This window comes from Haliaeetus leucocephalus, unplaced genomic scaffold (genome assembly GCF_000737465.1).
Source record: "Haliaeetus leucocephalus isolate CR32 unplaced genomic scaffold, Haliaeetus_leucocephalus-4.0 Scaffold340, whole genome shotgun sequence".
In the NCBI taxonomy this organism is placed as follows: Eukaryota; Metazoa; Chordata; class Aves; order Accipitriformes; family Accipitridae; genus Haliaeetus; species Haliaeetus leucocephalus.
Genome location: NW_010972776.1, coordinates 2263243 through 2290028, shown reverse-complemented (window position 1 = coordinate 2290028; position 26786 = coordinate 2263243). Strand labels below are relative to the sequence as shown.

The 26786-nt window shown below is 38.2% G+C and overlaps 1 protein-coding gene across 1 annotated transcript in view; it reads left to right on the top strand.

Annotated features, from left to right (window-relative positions):
* Positions 1 to 26070, top strand: part of BRWD3 (bromodomain and WD repeat domain containing 3) — a 62452-nt gene extending 36382 nt beyond the window's left edge. The window contains exons 17-38 of the mRNA XM_010572401.1: positions 1158 to 1341; positions 1855 to 1948; positions 2649 to 2798; positions 3624 to 3700; positions 4716 to 4893; positions 5488 to 5604; positions 6019 to 6126; positions 7445 to 7569; positions 7804 to 7886; positions 8306 to 8417; positions 8772 to 8833; positions 8924 to 9079; positions 9772 to 9892; positions 10659 to 10784; positions 10873 to 10951; positions 12558 to 12614; positions 13144 to 13284; positions 13547 to 13699; positions 16523 to 16686; positions 17252 to 17349; positions 17843 to 18001; positions 19265 to 26070. Coding sequence (XP_010570703.1) covers positions 1158 to 1341; positions 1855 to 1948; positions 2649 to 2798; positions 3624 to 3700; positions 4716 to 4893; positions 5488 to 5604; positions 6019 to 6126; positions 7445 to 7569; positions 7804 to 7886; positions 8306 to 8417; positions 8772 to 8833; positions 8924 to 9079; positions 9772 to 9892; positions 10659 to 10784; positions 10873 to 10951; positions 12558 to 12614; positions 13144 to 13284; positions 13547 to 13699; positions 16523 to 16686; positions 17252 to 17349; positions 17843 to 18001; positions 19265 to 20052 — 3332 coding nt within the window. The 3' untranslated portion in view covers positions 20053 to 26070. The remainder of the gene's footprint in view (positions 1 to 1157; positions 1342 to 1854; positions 1949 to 2648; positions 2799 to 3623; positions 3701 to 4715; positions 4894 to 5487; positions 5605 to 6018; positions 6127 to 7444; positions 7570 to 7803; positions 7887 to 8305; positions 8418 to 8771; positions 8834 to 8923; positions 9080 to 9771; positions 9893 to 10658; positions 10785 to 10872; positions 10952 to 12557; positions 12615 to 13143; positions 13285 to 13546; positions 13700 to 16522; positions 16687 to 17251; positions 17350 to 17842; positions 18002 to 19264) is intronic.
* Positions 26071 to 26786: the final 716 nt, after the last annotated feature.

The window sequence follows — 26786 nt, the reverse complement described above, 5'->3', positions numbered from 1 at the left end:
TGAGCTTTTAAAAAATTTACATCTGCTAATAAATTAGTTCTAGGTTAAATGACTGATTACGCGTTTCAATTAGATTTCCTGGCAAAGCTTGTTAGGATTGATAGATTTGGAGTTGCTTGTCTTTAAATTCAGGAAGGAATAGGAAAAATACTAGTGAAAGATGCTGAAAATACACTTGCTTTGATCTAAATTGGTATTGTCAAGAAGGTGGCCTAGAAACCAGCTTCAACTCACAAGAAGTCTTTTCTGCTTCTTATGGTAGGTTGATGTGTTGTGCAATCTCCGTTTTCAATTTTATTTGTGTTTCCCTGTAGTTGTGTGAAAGGGAATCTCCAGGTATGAGTGGTATAGAAATTAAAGTAGTTACCTTGTAGAACTTCCATTGATCAGTGACTTTGCTACATGAACTGCCCATTTGTGTAAGTTACAGTATGTATACAGTACCTGATATTTTAATAGCCAATTTTTTTTATATAGGTTTGCACAACCGTGAATGCAATATATTCATGTGGTGAACTATATTTAAGCATGTGGAAATTGTGTTGATGCATTCCCAAATGATGAGATAAATTAAGGCAATGATGCCAGTGATTCTGATATTATCAGCCTTTTTGTCTCACTTTGCTACCTAAAGTGTCTGTTTTCTCCTGAGTATGTCACACTGTGTTGTTGTACCACCTGACGAAAAGCCCAGAGAAGGAGCAGTGCCTGTGGCACAGTAGATAAGTGTTACAAACACAGCACAAGTGGAGGTAGAACAGAAACCTTAAACCTTGCAGCAGTCTATTTTAGATGTCAACGTCATCTCTTCCTGTACAATAGAATTTAAGAGTCATGATTTCAGAGCCTTTAAGCAGTTGGCAAGACTTTGATTTGAAGGTCACTTAAGTGCCTTTAAAACTTTTCTCATGGATTATATTCTTTGCTTGCCTCAGATATCTCTAAGATATAGCAAGCCACAGTGATGTTACAGTAGCATATGCATCTCCAGTAGTCCGAGGCAAATACACAAAAATGTTCATCTGAAGCAAAAGACAAAGCCACTTAACGTAGTGTTGTTTATTGCCAAAAAAGAATCTCTGTTCAGTCCTTAAACTTTAAATTCTAGATTTTATTGGTGGTTTATAGAAGTGAAGAAAAATCTTTTTCTTCCTTAGCTCTTCGAAGTCCGGGTTTGGATGTTACATCTCCACCAAACGTTGGTCTCCGGAGAAGTGGTCAGATTGAAGGGGTCCGGCAGATGCATCACAATGCTCCCCGAAGTCAAATGGCAACGGAGAGAGATCTCATGGCATGGAGCAGGAGAGTTGTGGTGAATGAGCTTCCTCCAGGCATCAGCAAGTAAGATCTTAAGTGAGACAGGAAAAAAAGATTAAATTGTGTAATGTTTAATGATTCCTCCCTACACCTGTTATGAGTTTTAAAAAATGATTTTTCAGAAATGTGTTGGCTTTGGGGGGTTGGTTGGTTGGTTTGTTTTGAAATCCAGATGTTAGGATTAGAGTGGTAGTCTCTGCTGGAGAGTTGAAAGCAGTAATTCCTTCTCTTCACAATTGAATCTTTCTTCAGTAGTTCAAATACCACATTTGTCTGAAGCTTTATTTAAAAAAAACCTTGAAAATAATTTTAATACATTTCAGTTTACTTGAAAATAATTATGCATGCTCAACTAACAAGTTTGCTTCCTTGACTTGTGATGCCAGGAGTGAAGTTTTTGTGGATTTTGCTAGGAGGACTTTTGCACAGACTTCTTATAGCAAGGGAACCAGAAGTATTTTAATGTGTATATTAATGAGACTGTCAAGTTATATGGTGATTTCTTGAATAAAATGGATGTTTCCTATGTATAATTAGGGTCCAGGAAGAATGTCGAGCTGCCAAAGGTGAAATTGAAATTAATTTATACACTGTTGAAAAGAAGAGAAAGCCATCCCACACCTTACAACGGGTGAGTTAATTCACTAGAAGAGAGAACCTGGGTGTGAGGCAGTTTCGAGCAAAAAAAAAAAAAAAAAGACAAAAACCACCAAGCCATTTTTATTAAATGATTTAGAAGCTCAATAATACTAATTGTTTCTCATGCCAAACCAATTTTATTAAATGATTTAGAAGCTCAATAATACTAATTGTTTCTCTGGCTCTCTGTCTTCCTTCTGTAACTGTAATTTGTCTGTCTTTATACTCTAATATGCAAATAGCAGTGGTAAATCTCTATCCTTAAAGCTTCGGTAGTGGGAAGATGCTGGGAAGGGAAAAGAGCAGAGCCACAGTGGGTGTTCAGTTTGACTCGTGGAAACTAGGAGAAATATTAGAGGTGCCACGCTTTTTTAAGTGGCTAGCTTTTATCTTACCCAGAGATTGCAGATATGTTTTAGAAAAAATGATATTTCTCCATAACTTCCTTTCTAAGGACTGCTACTTTGAAAAGTAGAATTGATATTGAACCAAAAAACCACACCTGTATGTGCACTGAAACGAACCACGAGTGTGTAAAAGATACCTTTTCAATTCTAATTCTAGATTTCCTAGTTGTTGTTTGTAAATGGGATACAACATAGGGTCACTTTAATGAGGCATCTTTTAACTGTGTAATTCATTATTAAATCTCTAATCTTTTTCTTTCTGTCCCTCCTGTCCCATGATAAAAGAATGATTACCAACCAGGAAGTGGAAGGTCTTTGAGAAGAAACCAACGCAAACGCCAGCATGCCTACCAAACACGCTCCACCATAGAACACAATCAGCAAGGAGCAAGTCGAAGTGCACGTGCACGGGAAGAATCAGACAGCTCCTCAGAGGTCTGATATATCAAACGATTCTTTCAATAGGTTCCGTGTTCACAAATAGCGTGGTTTGACAACAGATGTGCTGAGAGCGCTGTTACCATTAAGGCTTCAAGTTTCTCCACGTAGGAAGAAACACTCAGATCATTGACTCTTTTGGATTTGTGGTGTTACTGTAGTATGTTGATCTTGGAGAGTGGAGAATCATTTACCTCAATGCCTGTACAGTATTCAAAACTAGCTTAAAACAGGTTGGGTATTTTTGGAAATCTGAAACATTTTCAAGTAAATTTAACTGGGTTGTGTTAAACCACTTGCTATTTTGGGATTTCACGCAGCACATATATTCTAGGTCATATTCAGTACTTTGATTTCATCTTCATCTGTAGACTACTGTTGAAAGAGATTGAGTATTGGTATTAATCATTGATATTGGCAAGGGAAGAACTTAAAATATACCAGATTAAATATAACTTGTTCTCATTAAGCATGCAAAGTAAAAAGAGACTGAACATTGTCACTTTGTAAATGTGTTAAGCGTACAGAATAGCTATAAAGCTGGTCACTTGACACTAAAATTTATTAATCAAACACTTAAATAAGAACTCATTCTATGGTTCTAATACCATTAAAATTCGGATCTCTTTCTATAGGAATTACATAAGCATGTAGTATAATATTAATTAAGAGACAGAAAGAAATTGTGGACTTACTTTAAGCTAAACCAGTCCTTAAATACAAAGCTTTCCTCAGGTGAGACAAGTCCTACAACTTGCTTGCAAACAAAAATGATACATTTTAAACTTGGCCCCAAAGTGAAAGCTTCTGTTTTTAATACAGGAAGATGAGACTGTTGGCACAAGTGATGCATCTATGGATGATCCTGTGGCAGCATGGCAAAGTGAAAGCAGTTCCAGGTAGCTTTACTGGTCTCTTAATTGTTAACATTAGCTTATTAAGTAATTTAAGTAAGACATAAGTAAGACTTAAGTAAGTATTGTGCTACTGCGACTACAAGTCAGTACAGATTTTTTACACCTTATGACACATGGAAGCAAAGTGTCTAGTACACTTAGGTAGTTTAAAATGGTAACCAACAAAATTTGTGGAGTCTGTGAACAGACAAATACTTTTATGAGTGACTAAGTAATTGTAAAAATTTTTATAACAGTATTTAACAGAAAACCAGTGTGAAAATTTCTTAATTTTGAAGACTGACTTTTTTTCCAGTCCTTCATGGAGCATTTTATATTGTAGTTTTTTGTGTCCATGTCACGTCCTGCCCCCCCCCCCCAAAGTCAAGAACAGTTTTGAAAGACCATTTGTAAGAAAACTTTGTCTTTAATTAAGAACTGCTTGAAAAAATCAATGCCAGTTAGTCATATGCAATAGAAATATTGATAGAAGTGCATACATATCTTCTGTTCATACTTCAGTATTTCCAGCTTTTTCTGTTGTCAGTATGTATTTGTGTACAATTTTTACAGTCTCTTTTCTTATTCTTAATGTTATGCTTTTATGGCTGGAAGGGCCATGAGCTAATATAAATACTGTATGTTTGTTATTTGGATATTAAAGAAGTCAGAACTGTATTTTTAGAAGAGTGCTCTAGTTTTCTATATTTTTCATGCATTTGTACAGTCAGTTCTTATGAAGTCAGTCTATGAATCAGTGAAATAATTAGTATGAAAATAGGTATCAGCCATAACTTTAGTTTTACTGTGAGTTTGCAATTGATAAAATAATTTGCTGAAATACATAAATTAGAGGGCACTGAGGTTTTCTTTAAATTCACATGAGAGAGAAATTTTGTGCTAATCCTGACATCTGTTCCACATAACCAGAAGAGCAGGTTGCATGTTTGGACCTTTCACTCCATTGTGTGAAAACTGAAGTGCTGTTTTCTTTCTTACAACTTTTTATTATCTACAGTGATTCATCAAGTGAATATTCTGACTGGACAGCAGATGCTGGAATTAATCTCCAGCCGCCAAAGAGACAAACCAGGCAGGCAGCTCGGAAAATCTGTAGTAGTTCTGAAGATGAAAATATGAAGGGAACAAAAGGACTGGAGCCCAAACGAAGGAAACTTAAACAGCCTAGAAAAAAGGTCAACATTTTAAATTTTTTAGTGTCTTTTTTTTTACTTTATGAATATAAATTTTATTTTGAGTGGTTGTTTTCAAAGTAAAATTTTTCACAAAAGATATATAGTAAGAAAGAACCTATGGACAGCACAGGAATTGTAGTACCAGTGGTACCCAGAGTATTTTTGTTTGTTTGCTTTGCTGCTTTGTGACATAGATGTACTTCCATGTTTCACGCAGGTGGTATGTTTTCTCCCAGATTTATGCTCTTCACTGCAGTTAGATTTACTCCAAGGTGATTTTGTTGTAAAATTATAATGCACCTGTATTGTATTTACATTGTCAGATTTCTTTTTCCTAGTATTTTTAAAGATGTTTAGAATATTTCTAAAGAAATATAATCTCTTTATTTATGAATGTTTTAACCTTCTATTTTGTTTTTAATGAACATGTCTTATTCCCTGCTGTTCAGTTAAGGTTTTTAGAAGGTTGACATTCCAGCATTTGCTTTGCCCTTATATCTAGTTATCTTCAATAAGTGCTGTATGATCAGTTTTTCATATGTTCTGCCACAGTAATTACAGCTTGCATTCTAAATTTAATGTAATATATTTAAGAAACCAAGTGGACTGCTTTCGATGGAAGGTGAACCCAGTGAAGAATGGCTTGCCCCACAGTGGATCTTGGATACTATACCCCGCCGCTCACCTTTTGTCCCACAAATGGGCGATGAGGTAATAAGCGTAGCAATTCTGAAATTCCTGCCTACACTGATGAGCTTGTTTTGGTCAGGACTGTTATGTCTAGTAATATTTTCAGTGAATCGTGCTCAAGATAGGCTGAGCTTTGATAACTTTTTTTTATTCTTAGTCAGTCAGTTGTTTACAGATAGCTGTCCTATGTCTCTTGATTGTGCATCTTCAGACAAGCCTGCACACTTCTTAATGATCCCAAGTTTGAAAGCACATAGCAGGTGTGACTTTGGGGGCTGATATCAATATTTTTAAGGAGAAGAGTGCTTTATAATGAAATACTGAAGTGTGCAGTATGTTCTGAAAGGGATGATGCCTGATGTGTTCATAGAAATTTTAGAATAAACAGGAAGAGAACTATCAGTAAAATAATGGGTTTTTATATTTTCTTTTAAGATCATATACTTTAGGCAAGGCCATGAAGCTTATGTGCGGGCAGTAAGGAAAGCAAAAATTTACAGTATTAACATGCAAAAACAACCATGGAACAAAATGGAACTCAGGGTAAGTTAAACAAATACTTTCAAGAGCTGAATGTCTCTGTAATGTTAAATTGACATTAAAAACCAGTATGAAAAATATGAAGAAAGCATCACTTTAAAATGTTAATATCAAAATTAAAATGGTAAATCTTAAAATTAGTGTTTTCATTAACACAAAGCCTTTACATGTGTTCAGTTCCTGATAGGAAGCCAGAAGGATATTAAAGAATGTGAAAGTTTATCTAGTGTGGTATTCTTGCCTGATGGATAAAAAAAATGTAGAATATTAAATAAAAGAAAAAGTGAGAGCAGTTAAGCACTGGAACAGGTTGCCCTGCTTTTTTTTTCTTAACGCTAATTAATTCAGAACCCACCGCTCAAAAGCTGTTTGTAGTTCTGTCAGCGCTCTACAATGACCTGAACATCTAGGTTCTACTTATTGTTTTTAATGCTGTAGTAAGAAGTAAGACATCATGGCGCAAAGACCTAAATGTATGCATAAGCTCTGCTAAAGAGTGGATCTAGCTAAGCATATAATTGTGTATGTTCTTAAATTCTTGGAAGGGCAAGACAAGATCTTACAACATATGCTTGGATAGATACTAGGTTTACATAGCTATGTTGATTTTTCTTATCCTTTTACTTTGAACCCCTTAGTACTCAATCCACAGTGTTGCCATATTTTTTTCTGCTTTACTCAGATTTCATATCAAGAGAAGAGCACACGTGTATGCTAATATTCATATATGTGTATGCCAGTGGTTCTATTAATGAAAACAATTGCTTTACTGGAAAAACATCTGGCTACTGGTCGGTCCTAGGTATTTAGGGATTCTTGCTGTAATCTTCAGTTTGTAAGGAAAAGGCAATAGCATTTCACTTGGGATAGAGTCCTTACCACCAGCTGATGTTTTACAGGATGTGAACATAAAGGCTATTGTTGAATTTCCACTTTAAGAGGAAGAATTTCCTTTTATTTCCCCTGCATGTTGCTATGCAAGGGTGGGAGGCCCTGGGTTTGGTCAGGTATAATCTTTGGTGCCATCAGTGTGGTTAAAACCAGAGTGGGTATGTTCCTTAGAACCTTATTACAAAAAAATAATTTGTGGGTGTAATGTTCACAAATCTACCAAGGGAATGGGCATCTTATGTCTTTTTTTTTTTCTTTTTAAGGTGACTGTGATTGATTTTTAGTATTTGGAAAAGAACACTTTTATGGGTGAAATTACCTGGGCTGTAGAGTGGAAATATATTTGGTTTTTATTAATGTTTGGTACTTTAACATGGACATTTTTGTTAGCAAGTTAAAATAACACTGTTCCATGCTTATTGATAAACAGGAACAAGAATTTGTGAAGACTGTAGGAATTAAATATGAAGTTGGGCCTCCTACACTCTGCTGCTTGAAGCTTGCATTCCTAGATCCAATCACAGGCAAAATGACAGGAGAATCATTTTCCATAAAGTAAGTAAACTGAAATGCTGATGACATTCTTCAAAAGATTTTCTTGCAGTTTAGAAGCTTCCCCCCTCTCCTTTCTTTTGTCTCTTGCAAGGCATGATGATGGCGTTAATTAGTTATTATAGCAAAGTTGAAAACAAAATGCATGAAATTTTGTTTTTGGAGACTCTCTGTATTGTACATGTGGAACTATGTTTATGGGTTATAGAAGCAATTTTTTTTGTCTATTTCATGAAGGTACCATGATATGCCAGATGTTATTGACTTCCTTGTGCTGCATCAGTTTTATAATGAAGCCAAAGAAAGGAACTGGCAAATAGGTGACTACTTTTTTTCCACTTCCATATGTTTTGCAACATTTCTGCAGCTGTTTAATAGGATACAGCGTCTCTATTACATGATGTAAAGGACTATACTACACATGATACTACAGCGATCATTGGAAACTTTATTTGATGTTTGCTGCAATTCCTGTAGCAGAAAAAAGAGAGAAATGAGAGAAAGTGTTACGAGGCCTGTGATAGCAGAAGCAGCTACTGTTATAGAATGATTTGAGGCATGGAGGCAGCTGTGACTAATTACTAGAGATGTGGAAGTCCTCCCTTAGGGGAAGGGCAGCAGTGCAAAAAGTAAGAATTGAAGTAGTGCATTTATGAAAGATGAAGTTGATTCTCTAAAAAGAAGTATTTAACAATTATTTATGTTGTTCTTTTGCTGAATGCAATCTTTTCCCTTACAGGGGATAGATTTCGCAGTATAATAGATGACGCTTGGTGGTTTGGAACTGTGGAGAGTCAGCAGCCTTTCCAGGCAGAATATCCTGATAGTTCCTTCCAGTGCTACTGTGTTCAGTAAGTACATTACAGCTATGTAAATATCACACACATTTACATGCTCTGGGTCTCCTAGATGTTTACATGCAACTTAAGCATGTACCTCAAGAACTAGGCTCCTTTTTTCCATTCAAATACGTAATCAGCTGCTTTGTTTTTATTTAATTATGAACTTATTCATAAAACAACGCATAAAACAGCAGTGCAGTGAATATATAGGAGATACAAGAGAGAAATAAGGAGTTGGAATGTAGCAAGTGACAAGTCTTGTTTCTAATAGGCATGACCTTTTTAGTTTAAGTCTGGTGGAGAAAAGGTGTATTGTTATATTCAGCTCTAACTTATGCATTTGAATATATATTTTTTTAATAGCTGGGACAACAATGAAAGAGAGAGGATGAGTCCATGGGACATGGAACCAATTCCAGAAGGAAGTAAGTGTGTATTGAGTTCACATCCACGTACAAAGTAAATAGTTTTTTGCCACTGCTAGTACTTACTGTTGTTGAATTCTTCATATTTAGCTGCTTATCCGGAGGAGGTTGGTGCTGGAGTTCCTGTGACTCCAGATGAGCTGACAGCTCTTCTCTACAAACCCCAGGAAGGAGAATGGGGTGCCCATTCCAGAGATGAAGAATGTGAACGAGTAATCCGGGGGATTGAGCAACTTCTTTCCCTTGGTATGTTTGGAGAGAAAAGGTGGAAGGATTAAGAATATCAGTGTGGTGGCACATGACTAAAGAGTAGATAGGATGGCGTTTTGGGAGTTGTTGTGGAGAATTTGAAATGTGCCAACTAAGTAATTGAAAAGAGCCTTTTAAATTTCATATGGTGTCCTTTTCAGTTATACTCCTTTTTTTTCTGGGGCTTGACCTGCTTCCTTTCAGGTTAATGGGGATTCTCAGTGGGTCATATCTAAATATGAATGAGCTTAACATTGAATTAAACCTCTGAAAAAACAACCAAAAAATCCCTTGTAACTAGTTTGTAGCCCTTCAATAGCATGCTATGATTTAAATTCTACCCTATATTTATACATAGGACATGCCTGTATTCTTAGTTTACGTTGCTTGTTGTAGTATTCCTGTTGTAAGTGCATATGCCATGTTGCTTTTTAGCAATATGGTTAGATGCTGGCATGCAAATCTCAGATGCAATACTTAAACAAAAAATGCTTTTTCAAGAGTAGTTAACAGATGGTACAAGAGGAAGAATCCTACCCTTTGGGTAATGACATATCCAGCTGTAGATCTGTATTGCTTTTGCTGAATTCTTAGAAGGAAACCCAGAAACCATTATAAAGAGTCTGGTTATAACTGCCCTTCTGGTATCTTCTGAGGCATCTACATTATTTTGATCTTTTGTCTTTCAGACATTTCTAATCCCTTTGCTGTTCCGGTGGACCTTAGTGCCTATCCCATGTATTGCACTGTTGTTGCTTATCCAACTGACCTCACCACAATCAGGAGGAGACTTGAAAACAGGTTTTATAGGTCAGTTGGATTTTTATTTGTTTGTAATCTACATTTACTATAGCCCCATCAAGGACAGTATGTTTAGCTATGTAATGCCACTTCAGCAATATATTTCTTCGATGAGTCAACAGCATAAGATCAGATTCTATTTGGCCTTTGGCAAAGTGAGTCTTCCTGAATAATAATTTCTTTTGGCCACATTGTTAAGGCAAAAGCTGGTATATCTGGATCTGCGTCTTTTTTGTGTAACGTATGGAGCCTTACTCTCTGGATGTGTTTGAAGGCAGAGCATATTTGCTTCATCTGTATCTCTGCTGCCTTTGAACCAGATGCTTTGCTTGTACTGCAGTTGCCAGAAGTGGGCTAAGTAGTGGTGTAAACTAGAAATCTCAGTTTTTCTAGTTAACTTGGGGATAAATAATGTCCTGCGCTCCCCCCCGAAGACCAGTTTATCTCTAAGGCTTTCTCTAAGTGGGAGCAGTCAGCAGTCTTCTTCAGTAGGGTTGTTTCCTCTTTTCATTCCATTCATTGCTGATTTGACGAGGGACATCTTGTTTCCACAAAGCTGTCACAGCCTGGCACATTGGGCCAGTCAGCAGTATGTGAACAGAAACCACTTACCTTGGTCTCTAGCAACCTGTTTCTCCTGGATCTGAATTAGCTGATTCCTTTTTTTACTGAGGAATCCTACTGAACTCAGAAGAAAAAATAATGTACTCCTTCCTCACTACCCCTTTCCTCGTTTTTTTTTTTGTTTTGTTTGGTTGTTTTTTTTTTTTTTTAGAAGAATCTCTGCACTGATGTGGGAGGTACGATACATTGAACATAATGCCAGGACTTTCAACGAGCCAGACAGTCCTATAGTCAAAGCAGCCAAAATTGTAACAGATGTCTTACTTCGCTTCATTGGGTAGGCTTTTTTTTTACTTTATAGACCTGACATCTTGAGTTTCTGAGATAATTGATTATGTATTTTGGCTTTTGTTACTGTCCTGCAGGGATCAGAGTTGTACTGATATATTAGAAATATATAACAAGGTGAAAGCAGAAGACCTAAGCAGTACTGATGAAGAGGAGGTAAGACCATTAAGTCTGATTGTCAGAACTTCTTAACTTTTTAAATTCAGCACTTAGAAGAAATTTGAGAAAGATTTTTTTGTTGTTGTTGTTGAGTTTTTATTTTATGGGTAGTTGCACTGACTTTTTGAGATGAGCCTATTTAGGCCATTTATGTTGCTCCCCTGGGTCAATAAGCTCCCTTAAGTAAGTAAAAATTATTCTTTGAACTGCCTATATTTAATCTCCTCCCAGTACATGATGTTTTGTTGTGTGAGGAAGTATTAGTAAGTAAGGGAAATATGAACTGGAGCTGTTATTCAGTCTGCCAAAACCAGAAGGACGACAGCTCTCCTATTGTCAGTGAGGCAGCAGAGCTGGTTTTCTTATGTAATTCTGTGTCATTTCCTGTCAGTTGTACCTTGGAGTGAAATGACAGGTAGAAAATGGGTTAGATATCACTTCCTCCAACTTTTTCTCTCTCCTTACACCTTCTCCCCTTAAATGCAGTTTGTAAACATTTTGAAATTTGCTGCAGTTTCTGTTACAAAAAAGTGACCTGTTACAACCAAAGTCACCTGGGTTTGTTTTACTTTTACAGTGTTGCTTTCTAATACATGAGCTGGTGTAAGATTTAGTTAGGAGGATTCTTCCCTCCTCCCTTCCCCAAGACATACTCCATTGTTGCAGTTTTGAAATATTTAAGTTAAACGTGATGCTGCTTTGAACACCTATATGCTTATGGCCGGTGCTATTGTCTTAGATTTGTATTGAAACTTAAAATCTAGACTACAATGTCATAATTTAATTACTTTTATAAAACTGAAGATATAATAATGGCATCTATTTTTACAGACTATTAAAAGAGTATTTTGAAGAAAATGAGGGATTTCCATGACTTACATAGCACACCCTCCTTTCCCAACTGAACCTTCTTGTGTCAGTTGTGAAGCTCATCTGTTCTGTGTCAAGCAGTGATCAGAAGTGTCCATAATTGCTACTATATCACCTTCCTTTCTCTCCAGCCTTTCAAAGAGCTGGTTTATAATATGTTTTGGTTTATAGTATGTTTTAAAATAAGAAAGAAATTACTTTCGTATTCTTTGTAGAAACTTTCCTGTCATCTCAACATTATTTATTTTTAATAACTGGTAAAATGCTGTGTACAAAGGAGGTTTTGTTGCAATTTCTAAATCCAGATTCTGAAAAGAATATTGCATACACTTGATGTAAGTCAGTCATTACATGAAACCTGAATAAACTCAGTACAGCTGCTCAGAGCATGAACATTTAGGCAGTGGAATAGAGCTCTGCAATACTGGGACTTAGCTGAGTTTTAAGGACTGAAAATAAGCCATTCATATTTCTCACATGTTTATGTATAATTTATATGGAAGCAGACTTGGAAAAGAGATGAAACAGCTCATCCACCTAATTTTTTAATTTTTTTTTTAAGTTACGTGACTGCTAGTTTGAAACTAGTTTCTGTTTTGCTTGAACCATTCATTGCGTTTGAGTAGTTTAAAATTGGGGGTTTTCGTTGTTGGCTGGCTGGTTTTTAACCCTTTTTCTATTGCTGAGGGTGCATACAAGCATGCATGTGTGTAATCATTAACTTTGCCTTTAGGTGGCAGAAGTAGATGTAGATTCAGACGCTCCGGGAACTTCCTCTGGAAAAAGACGAGTGAGTAAACATTTCTGCTTGGTCTAGCTTGTGAAGGGAGGTACACCAGGTACTGAAACACTCATTTAGGTCTGGAATGGTTTAAATTTGTCATGGCCAGCAGTCTGTAGGACTAACTATGTGAATTCAGTTGCATGTGTATGTAAGTGTTGGCAGACTAAGGAAGTTACTGTGCAGAAAAATTTAGTTAATTGCTGAAGAATTTTTTTTTATTTGACTTGAAACATACCTAGAACAGATTCAATTTTCAGTCAAATTTGGACGAAAGCTGATAAAAATAACAAGGTTGGATGCAAAATATTGCATACCTCTCATGGGTTTGAGTGTTTATATATTACCAGAAAAGGCATATTTCTGCAGTTTGCATACTGCATATTGTTGTGCCATCAGCTATGCTTTAATCTTACTGCAATTCTGTTTTTAACTGTGAAAATCTGCTTTGAATCAGAACATTGGTAAATTAATAGAAACTTAGAGTGAAAAATTTGAATATTCTGAAAAATGACAAAATACACCTGTTTCACTGCAGGTAAGACGACGAATAAAAAGACAGCCCATGAAAGCAAGTCCTGATGCTTGGAAAGAGCAATGCAAGCAGTTGTTAAACCTGATTTATGAAAGAGAGGACTCTGAGCCCTTTAGACAGCCAGTTGATCTTTTCTCCTATCCTGTAAGTACAACTTCCATATTCAAAATTAAAAAAGCCTATTGTTTATCCTTTGGCAAAACATTCATGCTGGGCATGTTTCTAACCTCTCCCTTTATGAGCTGGAATGCCCCATGTTCTTTGCACTGATGTTTTCAGAGAATTATCTGCAGTAACTCTCAAGTAGAAAGAATTGCTTGAGAGCCACTGTTGTGGGTGAACACTTAGGTGGTTTTATTGCTGTAGGATTTGACAGCCTTTATTATTTTCTTGTGTTTTCTTACAGGATTATAGAGATATTGTAGACACTCCTATGGACTTCAGCACTGTGAAAGAAACCTTGGAAGCAGGAAACTACACTAGTCCCCTGGAATTCTACAAAGACATTCGTTTAATATTCTGCAACTCTAAAGCTTACACTCCTAATAAAAAGTCTCGAGTAAGTAATAAATTTTAATGCCTTCTTTACAAAGACCCTGGCCCTACATGAGTACAGTGCATGAAATAAGGTCTGCATCTGAAGAGGAAAACACTGCATTGTGAAATAAAATAAGTAGTATATGTCAGCTCCGGGACCTATGGTTATAAATTTGCTTTGTTCTGCTCACGGAGATCACTTCTGAATTTCATTTTCATCTGAACTTCCTGAACTTAAAGCTTCTGAGAAATGGTATGGTTACTGTTGCAACTATTTCTTTGAATATTTGCAGCAGAAAACTGATCACCAGTTGCTTTTATTTTTTCAGTAATTTATTCCTGGAAACAAGGCTATCAGCTTGATAACTGCATATATATATATATATATATATGTTTTTAATCTACTGTTAATGCAAGTATTATGCAATATTTCTACTGCTGGAGGAGATGAGAGCATTATGACACTTAATTTTTTTCTAGTTTACTTAGTATATTTGGCAAGACTTTCGCACAGTGTTGCCTGTGTTACTCAGGTGCCAATCTTGCTTTTTTCTGAGTGCAGGAATAGGAATCTGCTTAGGCAGAAAAAATGGATTGGATTGGAGCCCTAAGCAGGATATGGCAAGAGGGAAAAGGGAGATCAAAATGTTAGAATATAGATATTTTTATATAAGCTAGGTAAAATGACTACTAAGTGTATGACTGATCATGTAAACATGGCTATGTTTGATATGTGTTCCTGTGCAGGACATTCCTTGTCAGCTTTTCCTAAGAAGCTAAATGACCAAACAATTCTAAAATTTTCAAATGTTTTAACGATACGTTGTTTATGCTCAAAAAATCACAAGTTGGCATGAGAACGCAGATGCAGTTTTTACCACTGTTGATGCAAAATAGAATTTGAGTGGTTGATGTCTTCATAATATAAAAGCAGGCAGAATTTTGACCGTGTTTCCAGACACTAAGTTGTAATGACCTTATTATAAGGAAAAGCTGCATATTGAATAAGACGCTTAAGTTGTGACAAAATCACATCTCTGAAACATGTCATTTAGCATAGATAAGTATGCTGGTCACAAAGTTGCCTAATATTTCTTGCATAGAAACAGGAACACTTACAGACTATTAAGAAATACATGCCATTTGGGACTAGACTGAGATACTATTACTTAAAGCACAATAATACATGGAATTTAATATTACTGTAAAATTTGTGTGGGGCACCTAACATGGTGTGACACAAGATTTTATTATGCTAGGTGCTGTCAAGCAGGAGAAGGAGCAGAGTGCTGCAAAGAGCTTTCAGTGCACATGTAAACGGTGCTAGATGGGAGGAAGCAGGAGGTTGTGTGACCGTACCTGTCGCTTGAGGAGTAATAGCCTTGTGTAAACTGGATGATGAGAGTAAGCTTGAAGTAGGATGATGCTGTGGGAGGGGGAACTCCAGCCGTGTGTTAGTGAGCGTGAGAGAAAGCACGAAGTTGCTGTCGTTGAAGGCCGATTGAACTCTTGGTGTTGAATAAGGGCTGAAAGGTGGGCTGTGGGTAAGTACTGAAGATGAAGACCAGTAACTTTTGCTTGCTTTTATGGAAGGGCAATCAGTAGAGGATTGCAAGAAGACAAGTAATTTGAGTGTGTCTTATGTGTGCTTGGCATCAGAGTAGTCTTGGTGAGTTATTTACTGCTGCATGCTCCCTGGGAACTTCCCTGTGTATTAATAACTGAACAGCTTGTGAGTCAACTCCCAAATTACTTTAGCAGAGTGGCCCATCAATATCCATTTGCTTAAATGCTGTGAAGTGCCTCAGTGAGGTGATCCTTGCTGGAGGGCTGGGGCATGCAGCTGGGCCCTCTGCCACTGCAGGTTCATCTGCTGCCAAATATTGGCCAACATCCTGAGGTTTTCTAGCCCATTTTACCATCTTTGCAACAGCATCTTGAATGGAGGCAAGAAGGGCAGGGTACTACATGCCAGAGCTAAAGAAAGCGACATTGCTAAAATAAAAGGGTCTGGGCAAAAACTCCATATCAAAGAGATTTTATATTCAGACAGACTGCAAGAAATGGGAAGAGGTCTGAGTATAAGATGATGATAACATCTTGATGGTGTTAACACAATTTTCAGAAGACTGGATGCAGCAGAAGGGTATGGATGTGAGGAAGGAATCAAGAACTTTGTTTTATTTATGCTGAGTTTGAACTATTAGTTTGTCATAACTCAAACAAATCCCAGATAAAATCTTGAACAGAAGTAAATACAGTCTGAAATACAGAGAAATAGCCATGAGTGAATTTGTGGATGAGGCTACACAGAGGGAAGGCCTAGAAAGAGGACAAGAACATGGTTTAAGCATTTTGACATCTGGCTTACAGAAGTTGGGAATGAGGACATTTTAGTTGGCTTCTGTGTGCAGCTCTCTAGGGGTGGTGGAAGGACTTGTCACTAGGGAGTTCAAGCAAAAGACAAAAGGCAAGGGGCAGTGAAGTTCAATTGTTTTTTTCCTTGGCACTTCAAGTTATCTAATGGCGTGCTTCCGTGCTTTATGGAGATTAAAAAAGGAGGCTGTATTTCAGTAATCTAAATAGCCTTTTTCCTTTAACTCTGTAAATATTTTGTACTGTAAGTAAGTAAATCCTTTTACGGAAACACTTTCTGTTGCAAGAATACACATATGCCATGGAAGGAAATTATCTGTAAAGAACCTCGTAGTTGAACATCAGCACGAATTTTACTTTTGTGCTACAAAGTCTGGGCATATTTGTGATTTCCCCCCCCGCCATGCTCCTCCCCCGGTCTTCTAGTTATTCAACTTCTAATAAGTATGACCATGCTTTCTCACTCCAGATTTACAGCATGACACTTCGACTATCTGCCTTATTTGAAAATCACATGAAAAATATCATCTCTGAGTACAAGTCAGCAATGCAATGTCAGAAGAGGAAAAGGCCACGGTACCGAAAACGGCTAAGAAGCAGTAGCAGTTCACCCTCAACTAGTAGAGCATCTAGGTAACGTAACGATAGTGAGACTTGCTATCAGTGTCATTTGAGATGACAGTGGTAGACATGCCTTCATGAATAAGCAGTCAGTAACAGTATTGCTCATTTCCTGATGCAGTTGTTCTTTTGGGTGATAGAATCATGAGCTCAGATTCCATGCTCAATTTGTAGTTTGTGCATAATTCTGGTAAGTGAAAGACTATATGATTAGAAGTATTCCCTCTGGGAGAAACGGAAGACCAAGTTTCTTTTTGCCTTCATTTAGTAACTGTTGAAAAAAGTGTTGTATAACACTTTTCTGACTTCTGTATGATACATTACCTAAGTAAACTGAGTATTTGTTTTAAAGGGTGAGATAAAATCTTGTTCTTGCAAGCTCAGATGCCTTTAGCAAACAGAATGATATTCTAATTATTTTTAGTGTTACTACACCTGTGCAAGAACTGGGAAAAAGAGATCAATTCTGTTAAGCATTTGCTGCAAAAAACAAGGCACTTTGCAGGGGAAATGGGTTTTGTGTTTGAGTCTTTTGGTACTAACAGTTTTATCTCTTTGGGATATTTTGTGTCTTCAGCCCAAAAGGGAAACAGAAACAAATGAAGATTCAACCTAAACCCAACCAGAATACCTCACTGCCTTTGACTAGGACTAGTTCTTCAGTTTCATCTCATGGTGAGGAGAAATTTTCTAAGATGCATCCTTTCTCTGGCAGCAACTTGTATGTCCAGATTAAAGCTTATATGCATGAGACACATGCAAAACCCACCTGTTGAAAGAGCAAGTAGCAAGGTCATGAAAATATGTTGTCTGTAGATTATGTTAGCTGAACTTGGCCCTCCAGCTGTCGTTGGTAAGTTATTGTTAAGGGTCAGAGAATAAGGAACTTGGGTCTGTCCTTGGTAAGAATTAATCTAGTGACAAGAGCCTGGGCTTCCTGTATACGGGCTTCTCCCATACAGCAATTATGAATACAGTAAGCTTACTTTGGATTACACCCCGGAGGAATCTGTCTCTTCATGACTGCAGAGGCAGCTTGGCGAGGTTAACCTCCTGACTTGGGCTATTAACTCAGGTGATACAAAACCTCCCTAGAATGCCTTGCATTACAACCCTATAAATAGAGGATAAAAACGACTCTGTCACATTAGTGGTGTCCTGTCTAAAGTTTCAGATACAGCAGAAGAACCCCTGGGTTCAGCCACTGGTGAAGAGATGGAAGGTCAGCCATCTTCCTCAGGCTCAAATGCACAGAACCGAAGTGGAAATATCATTGATCCAGGGAAAAGTAGGCCAGTCAGGAGTAAATCTACACCAGTGAAACAAGGTGAGAAATAATAAGTACTCTGTTCTTTGAATGACTGGTTTCACTAGAAATGAAAGATGTTGCTTCTGTCTGATGCTTACAATATTCTTGCCTGAGTCTAGCATTATACTATTTTCCCAAACCATACTAAGGAATTTAATTTACTTGAACTTACTTAGAAGATGAATTGAACTTCTTACAGTTCTGTGGTCTCTTGTCTGAAGTGTGGCATGCACATGATGCCACATGCACTTCAGTGAGGTCCTTTAAAATTTCTCCAGATGGAAAAGCTTGATTGCTATTAAACTTCTTGAGAATTACAGTTCCTTCAGGAGTTATAAAAAGCAAAGCAAACAAAAGAATCCCCACCCCAAAACCTTGTCCTTTTATTAATCAAAGCAAAGATGAAAAAAGTTTTTAAAAACTTAAGTATTTTTATCAAAGGCTAAGTAGTTGTGATTAGAAGGGAAACACTGTTTGAAAACTGGTATTTTGTCTCTGGGACATGTTAATCAGACTTTCCACTGAGATAGGCATTGAATGAGCATTGGCTGAAACCCTGAAGCCTTTGTCAGGTCCGTACTACCGTGCTGTAGCAGTGTTGTATGTTGCAGGTGAGCTTTTCGTATCCCGTGTTAAAGAAGATATTTAATCTTCATTGTCAGATTCGTAACTCTGAAAACATACAGTATTTTGTCCCAAGCCAGCGAGATACTTTATATATTTTTAAGTTAAGGTGTTCAGCAATGCCGGTAAGTTTTCTCAGGTGATTTACTGTCTTGAAATTGTGCTTGCCACAGGTTTTTCCTGGACTAAGCCTTTTGTAAACATGCATTTGATGGGGAATAAATACTGCTTGCAGAGTGTTATTTCAACGTATATAGGTTTGAAATGGATTTTAGAGTTTTTTCTGCCTTGGCACCCTAGGTAGCATTCACCTGACTAAATGTTAGATGTTTGTGTCTAACCTAGTCACTCTGGGCTTCGTTTATTCACTTCCCTTTTATTCAATTCACTATTGGCCTTCACTGAACTCCTAGTCAAGAGAGTTTGCAGTCCTTGCTTCCAGATAAGATGAACTGTGTTTACTTTGTCTGATAAATTTTCCCCTTAGAGGACCTGTTGGTCTCCACAGCATATAAAGGTCATCTCTGGTGAGTAGCTCAGAGCTGGATCATCCCCAGAGCACACCTCGAAGGCAGATGAGGCGAGTCCCACTTGTTGTACCCTGTCTGGCTCAAGTGTGATGATGATAACCGATAGGGTTATTTTGTGTTTGCTTAGATCACTCTCCTGATGGACCACTTACAAATGGTGATGGCAGAGAACCTCGGACAGGAGTCAAGAGGAAGTTACTAAGTGCATCAGAAGAAGATGAGCATCTGGAGGAGGCAGAGGAAGAGGAAAAGAAGAAGAGAGAATTAAAGGAAAAGTCTGGTTTGTCTTCATCAGAAAGTGGGGAATCGGGATCCAGTTCAAGTTCTGAAAGCAGAAGTGGCTCTGATTCAGACTCTGAATCAACATCTAGAACAGATCAGGATTACATTGATGGAGACCATGACTACAGCAAAGTTGTGCAATCCAAAAAACCCAAAAGAAAAATCAAAAGAAAAATCACCGGTGGGAAACGGAATTGGCAGGGCAGAGGGACAGGGAGGAGGGGTAGATGGGGGAGGTGGGGGAGATGGAGTAGAGGGGGAAGAGGTGGTAGAGGTGGAAGAGGCTGTGGCAGAGGAAGAGGTGGCGGCAGGGGAGGAAGAAGAGGCCGAGGAGGCAGAGGAGCCTCGCGAGGAGCCACCAGAGCGAAACGTGCCCGAATTACAGATGATGAATTTGAAAATTTGTTTGGAGGACAATTTGGTGAAAACGTGTTTGGAGGGCGATTCAGTAGACCGCCTCGAATCAAAACAAGGAACGAGGGCAGGAGAACTGTCTTGTACAATGACGATTCTGATAATGACAATTTTGTGCACACCGAGGATCCTTTGAACCTTGGTACTTCCAGGTCAGGCAGGGTGCGGAAAATGACAGAAAAAGCCAGGGTCAGCCATCTCATGGGATGGAATTATTGACAGATGAAAAACTTTGGAACAATTTTAAAAGAACTTCAATGGCCTTCTACTGCAGGGATTTTACCAGAAAATCTACCAAGCAAGTTGTGCGGGGACTCCACTCACGTTTCACAGTGGTGCTTTTCCATTATGTCAGTTTGCGTTTGTTTTAAAACTTCAGATCGCCACACTTCATTGGTCAAAACAAGCCTTATTCATTAGGCCTTAAATTACAGAAATTCTTCCCCACACACTACAAGTTCATCACATTAAAGAGGCTTCCAGCTTCTCAATAAGAACATGACATTTTGAGTCACGATTATGACTTCTCTCCCTTGTTTTGTTTTTGTATTATAGAAATAGCACCTTCTTACAGAGTTTTTATGTGGTTTCTGCCATAAATCCTTATACACAGTAATAATTATAACTTTTGCACAATACACCAATCCTAAAGGCAGCTATAAAATGTTTACAGTTTCTATATTGTAAGAAGGATCTGGATTATTTTAATCTTCCCAGGCCAAACGTTCATGAATTGTGCTGAACTGAAGTATGTCTATACTACAGTTATGGGGGTCCTGATGTGCTTTCTATCGGTTCTTTATTCATGTAAAAAGTGACAAAGGGTTGGTGCCTTGTAAATATGTAGCAAACCTTTGATGTGGTGTGTCCTATGTGTGCATTAACTTTATTAAAAAGAGAATACTTGAGAAGTATGAATATCTAGACAAAAGGTGCCAAATGCAAAAGTTACTTGCATCTATTTTCTTTTTGTCCTCTCATATTTTTATAGTATTAATAGAGATTGTGCAGCTAAGGGGTAACTTCAACATTTGAAAGGTTCCTCCTCTTCAAAGCATAACGTGATTTTTAATAGTAGCTCAGCTACCTCTATTTACAACTACTGGAAACTGAAAAGAAAATAGATGCTATTATTCAGTAAGTGTTGAAGAAGAGGCAAGAGGGAGCATAGAGGGATGGAATTGCTCACGAAGTTGTAGAGTAACTATATCTCCATTATATTGACACAATGAGAAGAAATCTAAGTAATTATCAGAGGTTTCAGAAGCATAATGTTTTCGGCAGAGGGTGATTCGTTTGTGCAGACAGGCCGAGTGTCTCCCACACGTTTCTGCTGCCACTTGCTCGGTGCAAATCTGTGTTTGGTTTAATTTGCCCCTCGAAGGTGATGAGGGAGCTGAACGGAGCTCCGGTACCTCTGGTGGCTGGCAGTACAGATAAGCTCCCATTCACATCCTCCAGGCGGACTCTTGTATCTCAAGCTTCCAGAAGAGAATTCGTGTTGCACTGTACTCTTGTTATCCTGAAAAATGCTAACTTGAAAACAGAAATCATTTTGGTAGTAGTAGTACAGTATGTGACGACATTTGTAGTCTTGCTCCTCGGTGAACAGAAACAGGTGTTTGGCGTGGGCTGAGCTGGAGATGAGCAGCCTCTTACTTCGTAGGGTCTGGCTGGAATATATATGGGACTTCAACTTCCTCCCGTTGTCTGAACGAACCTGACAGTTCTAGCTTGGTTAAGAGAGTGAGTTCAATTACACAGAGAGAACAAACGAAAAAAGAGACCAGAAAGTTTTGGTGGAGTTTTTCAGATTTTTTTTTTTAATTAATTTTTTTTTTTTAAACTTTCATTCAATATCCTTAAGTTCTTCTGTGCACAGCTTGGTCAATAATTCTGGAAAACCTCAGGCAGCAAAGAGTGACCCATGTATATTCTCAGATGCAGAAGGAATTTAATTTTTGACTTTCTATATTAAGCACTAGCTATTTTATCTCGCTTTCCAAAAATTCTAGTTAGATGCAAAATGACTTGAAAAAATGCAGAGGTTTAGTTTTGTGATGGAGGAGAGTATATCCTAAATTGCTCAGAGCGTTAACATGAGTTTATGGTACAGTACAAAAATCACACTATTAATTTTTTAAGGAATGTTTTGAATCGGCTGTAATCCATTTCTGGACTTGATTCAGTTGTGTTTTGATGGGGGAAAAAAAAGTGCAGAGGCTCTCCTAGTTCTCTATTGGGCTTTAAAATATAAACACCTGTCCTATCATCTCTCTCATAAATATGTATATATATATACACACATATATATTTATAAGAAATGTATTATTTCTTTGACTGATTGGTCCTTCTACATATGGTAACCAGGTATAGCATGTGTGCATCAGTTCATAGTCAGAATCATACCCCTTTTAGATCAGTCCTGTTGAGCTAATGTAAACACTATGGTTTCTGTTCTAAAGCCTGAAAATCTTGAAATGCAAAAGAAATGCTTTTCATATATTTCTGACTGGCCGAAGATCCACTTACTTATTTATTTTGTGTAGGGGTTGGGGAGAGATAAAACACGTGGATTCCAGAGAAATCATTTTATAAGTTTGTGTATTTTAGCAGCAATTAGAATAATATTAAATATGTTCTTAAATGTATCTTTTCTATGTAATGAAGTACTGTGAAGATAACAGTGAAGCATCACTTTGCTGTGGCGTAAGTATTAATCACATGTGTTACATGATTAAGAGCTAGACAGCAGGGTGTGCTAGAACAACAGAACTATTGCTTATTGTAAAAAAAAAAAAAGCAGCTTTTTTTGTGCATGAGAACCTTTTATAAGCATGAACGAAATAACTTGGTTTTAGAGATGTTATTTTTACTTGGTTTCGTATCTGGATTCTTTCTCTGAGTTAGGCAATTGATTTCTCATGGCCTCATTCTGTGGAATAATCATGATTTTGTAGTAACTTTGACACTTTCTCTCAAAACCCAGATCCTATCAGGAGCCACTTACGGTTGCAGAAAACTTAGTATTAACCCAACAGGTGCAGCGGAAGCAGTAAAATGATTTAAACCTTGTATTGTCTCGCTCCCTGATCCAAAGCCTGGGTGCTCAGCCAGCATCTCCTGGGGTTGCTGAGCTCCTAGCAGGTTGCCCTGCCCGGCGGGTTGCAGGGTCAGGACCGTAGTCTCTCTCCTTGCACTTTTAACAAAAACCTCCAAAACTCTGCCTAAGAAAAGGGTTTGAAGGCCAGATTACGTATCAGATTCCTGAAGGCTAACGAGGCGCGCAGGCAGGCCAGGGGTTCCTCTGCTGCTGTCGGATTAATTCTCGGGTATGGGTGCTTCGAAGTTTTCTCTAGATGTGCAATCTTGCGTGCTCCCTCTCCCGAGTTGCCGGGGCGCTTGAGAGCATTTGGAGACACCTTGGAAAACAGGGCTTGCGTCCCGAGGGGCTTCCCTCGCCCGCAGAGCGTTAGCCCCGAGTGCTCCATCCTCCGTGGAGACGGGGCTGAAAGTTGTCTACATCTTTGTTCTCAGATTTCTCCTGGCTACAAATCTGCCGTCCCTGTAGCGCTCCCATTTCTTCCCTGACCAGGGCGTGAATGATGAAGCTTATTTTGCAGTAGTGATGTGCTGTTGTCTCAGTTCAGCCCAAACTTCGCCGGTGTTTTCTTTTCTCTGTCACCTTTTGTTTTTCTTTGCCCTGCTCCACCTTTCTTCTTTAGCTTCCCTTGGTTGCCCCTGTAGGCTATTTATGATGCTCTTTTGGAAACTTGTGATGTCTTGATGAATTTTATTTCGGCTAGACTGTAAGATTCAATTCTTTCTATGCCTCTCTTTTCCTACGACTTTCCATATTTTTTATATCTGCCTTACTTGGTTTACTAGCAACATTCCCAAATTGCCGGAGGTGGATTTAACGAAGATGGAAAGTTTGAGGGCTGGCTTCTTGCCTGCTCTGCGCCTCAGTGGCCATCCGTACCCCGAGTGGAAACGCTGCCCGATCGGACGGGGCAGCACGTGCCTTCCCTTGCTCCGATGTCGGCGGTTGCAGGGAGGCACGGCAGCGGGACTGCTCCCTTTGTGCTGCCTTACACACGGCTGCGTAAAACAACGCTTAGTTCCACCTGGTATCCCTTAACACGTGTGCTCCGTGTCTACTGAATTACTCCTTTTTTTTTTTTTTTTTTTTTCCCCCTTGCTACGTGAATTGCAGTTAATGGAACCCTTGTAGAAGTTGCGTGCTTCCAGCATCACGAGATATTTCTGTTTTAAATAACCCATGAAACTTCTATGTTGGTGCTTGAACTTAGATGGGTCTGGGTAGTTTTATCACTCCTCTCTAGCTTTCTATCACTCCTTTCTCCATAAACTAAGCAGAGGCCACCCCACTTAACCCAGTCAGCCCCACCCTGCAGATAAGCAAGCTAAATATAATGATGGAGAAATAATTTGTGGAGGATTTTTGGCTGCTTAAAATTTTGCGTCCCGTCGCGTTATTTCAATTTTCCCTGAATGTTTTCCTAAATGTACACCTCGGCTGCTTCTTCCGCACAAAAGCGGAAAGACTGTGTAGTACATAGAGCACTGAAAAGAACTGACACCAGGTGCATAGTAAAGAGAGTTTTCAAGTAATTTAAAAAATGTGGAGGGACCCAACTACAATGTATTGCTTTTGACAATGTTTGGAGGCTCTCTTGACTGCAAAAAGCAAGACGAACCTTGTCAAGCATTTGAAAAGGCTGCTCCTGGGTGTCTCTGGAATGTTTCTGACAACCGGTCAAAATCACACAGTATTAACCTGAGAAAACAAGTTTAAATTACTGAATTTGGGTAAGAACTTGGTTAATATTTCATCTTTAATCTGAGCAGTGAATGACAGGGAAAACTGAATAGCTGTAGGTTTAAGGATGTCTTGTCAGCCCTGACTTGGAGTGTCCTGCTATCATTGGTCTGTGTCATGAATTCAATGTTTTAAAAAATGTATTTGTGTGTTTACATTTCTTGATTTTATTTTTTTTAAAACCATCATGCAAAGTTTTATAAAATGCTAATTATTTACATGATAGACTGAAGGAGCAGTTAACAATCCAAGGATAAATCTATATTTAGTATTGTAGGGAGCTGTCATTGTGTTCTTACAAGTATGTATTATAGAAAATTACTGCGCATGTGCGATAGATAATTTTCAAATATTAGTATATCAGAGGTTTACACATTGAAGAAAAAAAACTCCTTTATGTACAGTAAGTAACAGCCTGCAAAATTTAGTCTAAAAGTTGTCTTTTTTAGTATTAGAGATGCAAAGACCTGTTGGAAGCTTGTACATTTTTAATATGTCATGTTCAGCCCACAGCAAACTTACACAACTGTGCTATGAATCCCTGAAAAATTAGATTTCCAGTGGAATTGCTGTCACAGCCTTAACTCTAGTATTATAAAAATGGTGCTTAAATACATTTATGTGCATGGATGTGGGTACCTGATAAGAGTTTGTGAGAATTTAAAGTGAAACCGAGCGGCTTAGTGCTGCACTTGTGAGTTAGTACTCCCGGTAGATAACCGCAGCCAGATCTGGGAATTGACAAACATGTAAATATTTGGAAAATATTTAAACCGGTGAACAATTAAGAGCAGTTTCTCAGTTTGGGGTTTTTTTTAATTGGCAAGCACTGCATATCTTCCCGATCTCTGGGTCTGTGAGAAGCAGACAGGGTGGCGAGAGGAGCTGCTCCGGGGGCCGGGGGAGCCGAGGTCCTGCCTGAATATTCGCAGGAGGGGTTGGTGTTCCCGCCTGCCTCGCGGCTGCACCGCTCTTTGGCAGATAAAATCAAAAGCCTCCGTTTCTCTTCCTAAAAAGGCCTCGTCAGACAGTGGTGGCTGCTTGGATATATTCAGAAATCAAAGTCTGATGATTATTTTTCTGTAGAAATACTAATACAGGCTATTCATTCCTCCATGAGTCATTATAGCAGACTTCATTTAGAAACACCAGTTGATGTCAGAGCGATGAAATTCACGTGATTTAGGCTCTACAGTTCGTGTTCTGGATGATTTAAAAATACTCCAAAAATGCACAAAACTATTAGAATTATGTCTACTTTATATATTGATTTTTTTTTTTCAGGTGATATTTATGCCCATATCTTCACATCCGCTATCTCAGGTCCCTTTAAATGAATACTTCAGGGATTTTGATGCCACTTGTTGGCAGACCAAATGTAATATTTATATGCAATGAGCTGTTAGTTTTTGTATTGTACAAATGTAAATTTGTAAAGATTTTTTTCTAGAGTTTTTTTGAAGTCACTTATGTAATCTAGGATGTTTCATTTTCCAGCTGTGGGATTGTCTTAATAAAAAAAAAAAGATAAACTCTTACTTTGGTTTTGCATTACTTACTAAGTAGTTTAGACAATAAAAAGACCAAAAAACCCACCAACCTTAAAATTGAGTTTTCAACATAAAAAGGAAATCACTTATTGATTCAACTGGATAATTGTATACTTATAAAAAAGGAAACTTATATAAACTGGATATAGAAACTTTATAAACTGTGCACATCTTGAGCAGGACAGGACGGAGACCCTCACCTCGGCCAAAGGCAAGGGCCAGCGCTCGCTGGGGGTCTGTCACCCAGTTCATCATCTGACCTGGCTCCAAAATACCATTTTCCTGGGCAAAAGGAGAGGAACAGGTAACGCTTTCTTGGGAAACTATGTGAAAAACACTGTTCAGGGCACTAGGTCTGTGCAGAGCCTCCCCGAGCAGCACCGGAGCGGATGATGAAGAGGAGGAGGAGGAGGAGGTTTCTGGGTGAGGTCCCTCCTGCCACCGCGGGATGCAGGTCGGTTCAGGTGGTGAGATACCCCTTAAAAATAGGTATGACCTCCTCCTCGAGCTGTATTTAATGCTAAAAAAAAAAACCTACTCCTTTTTCATCACTGTTCTTG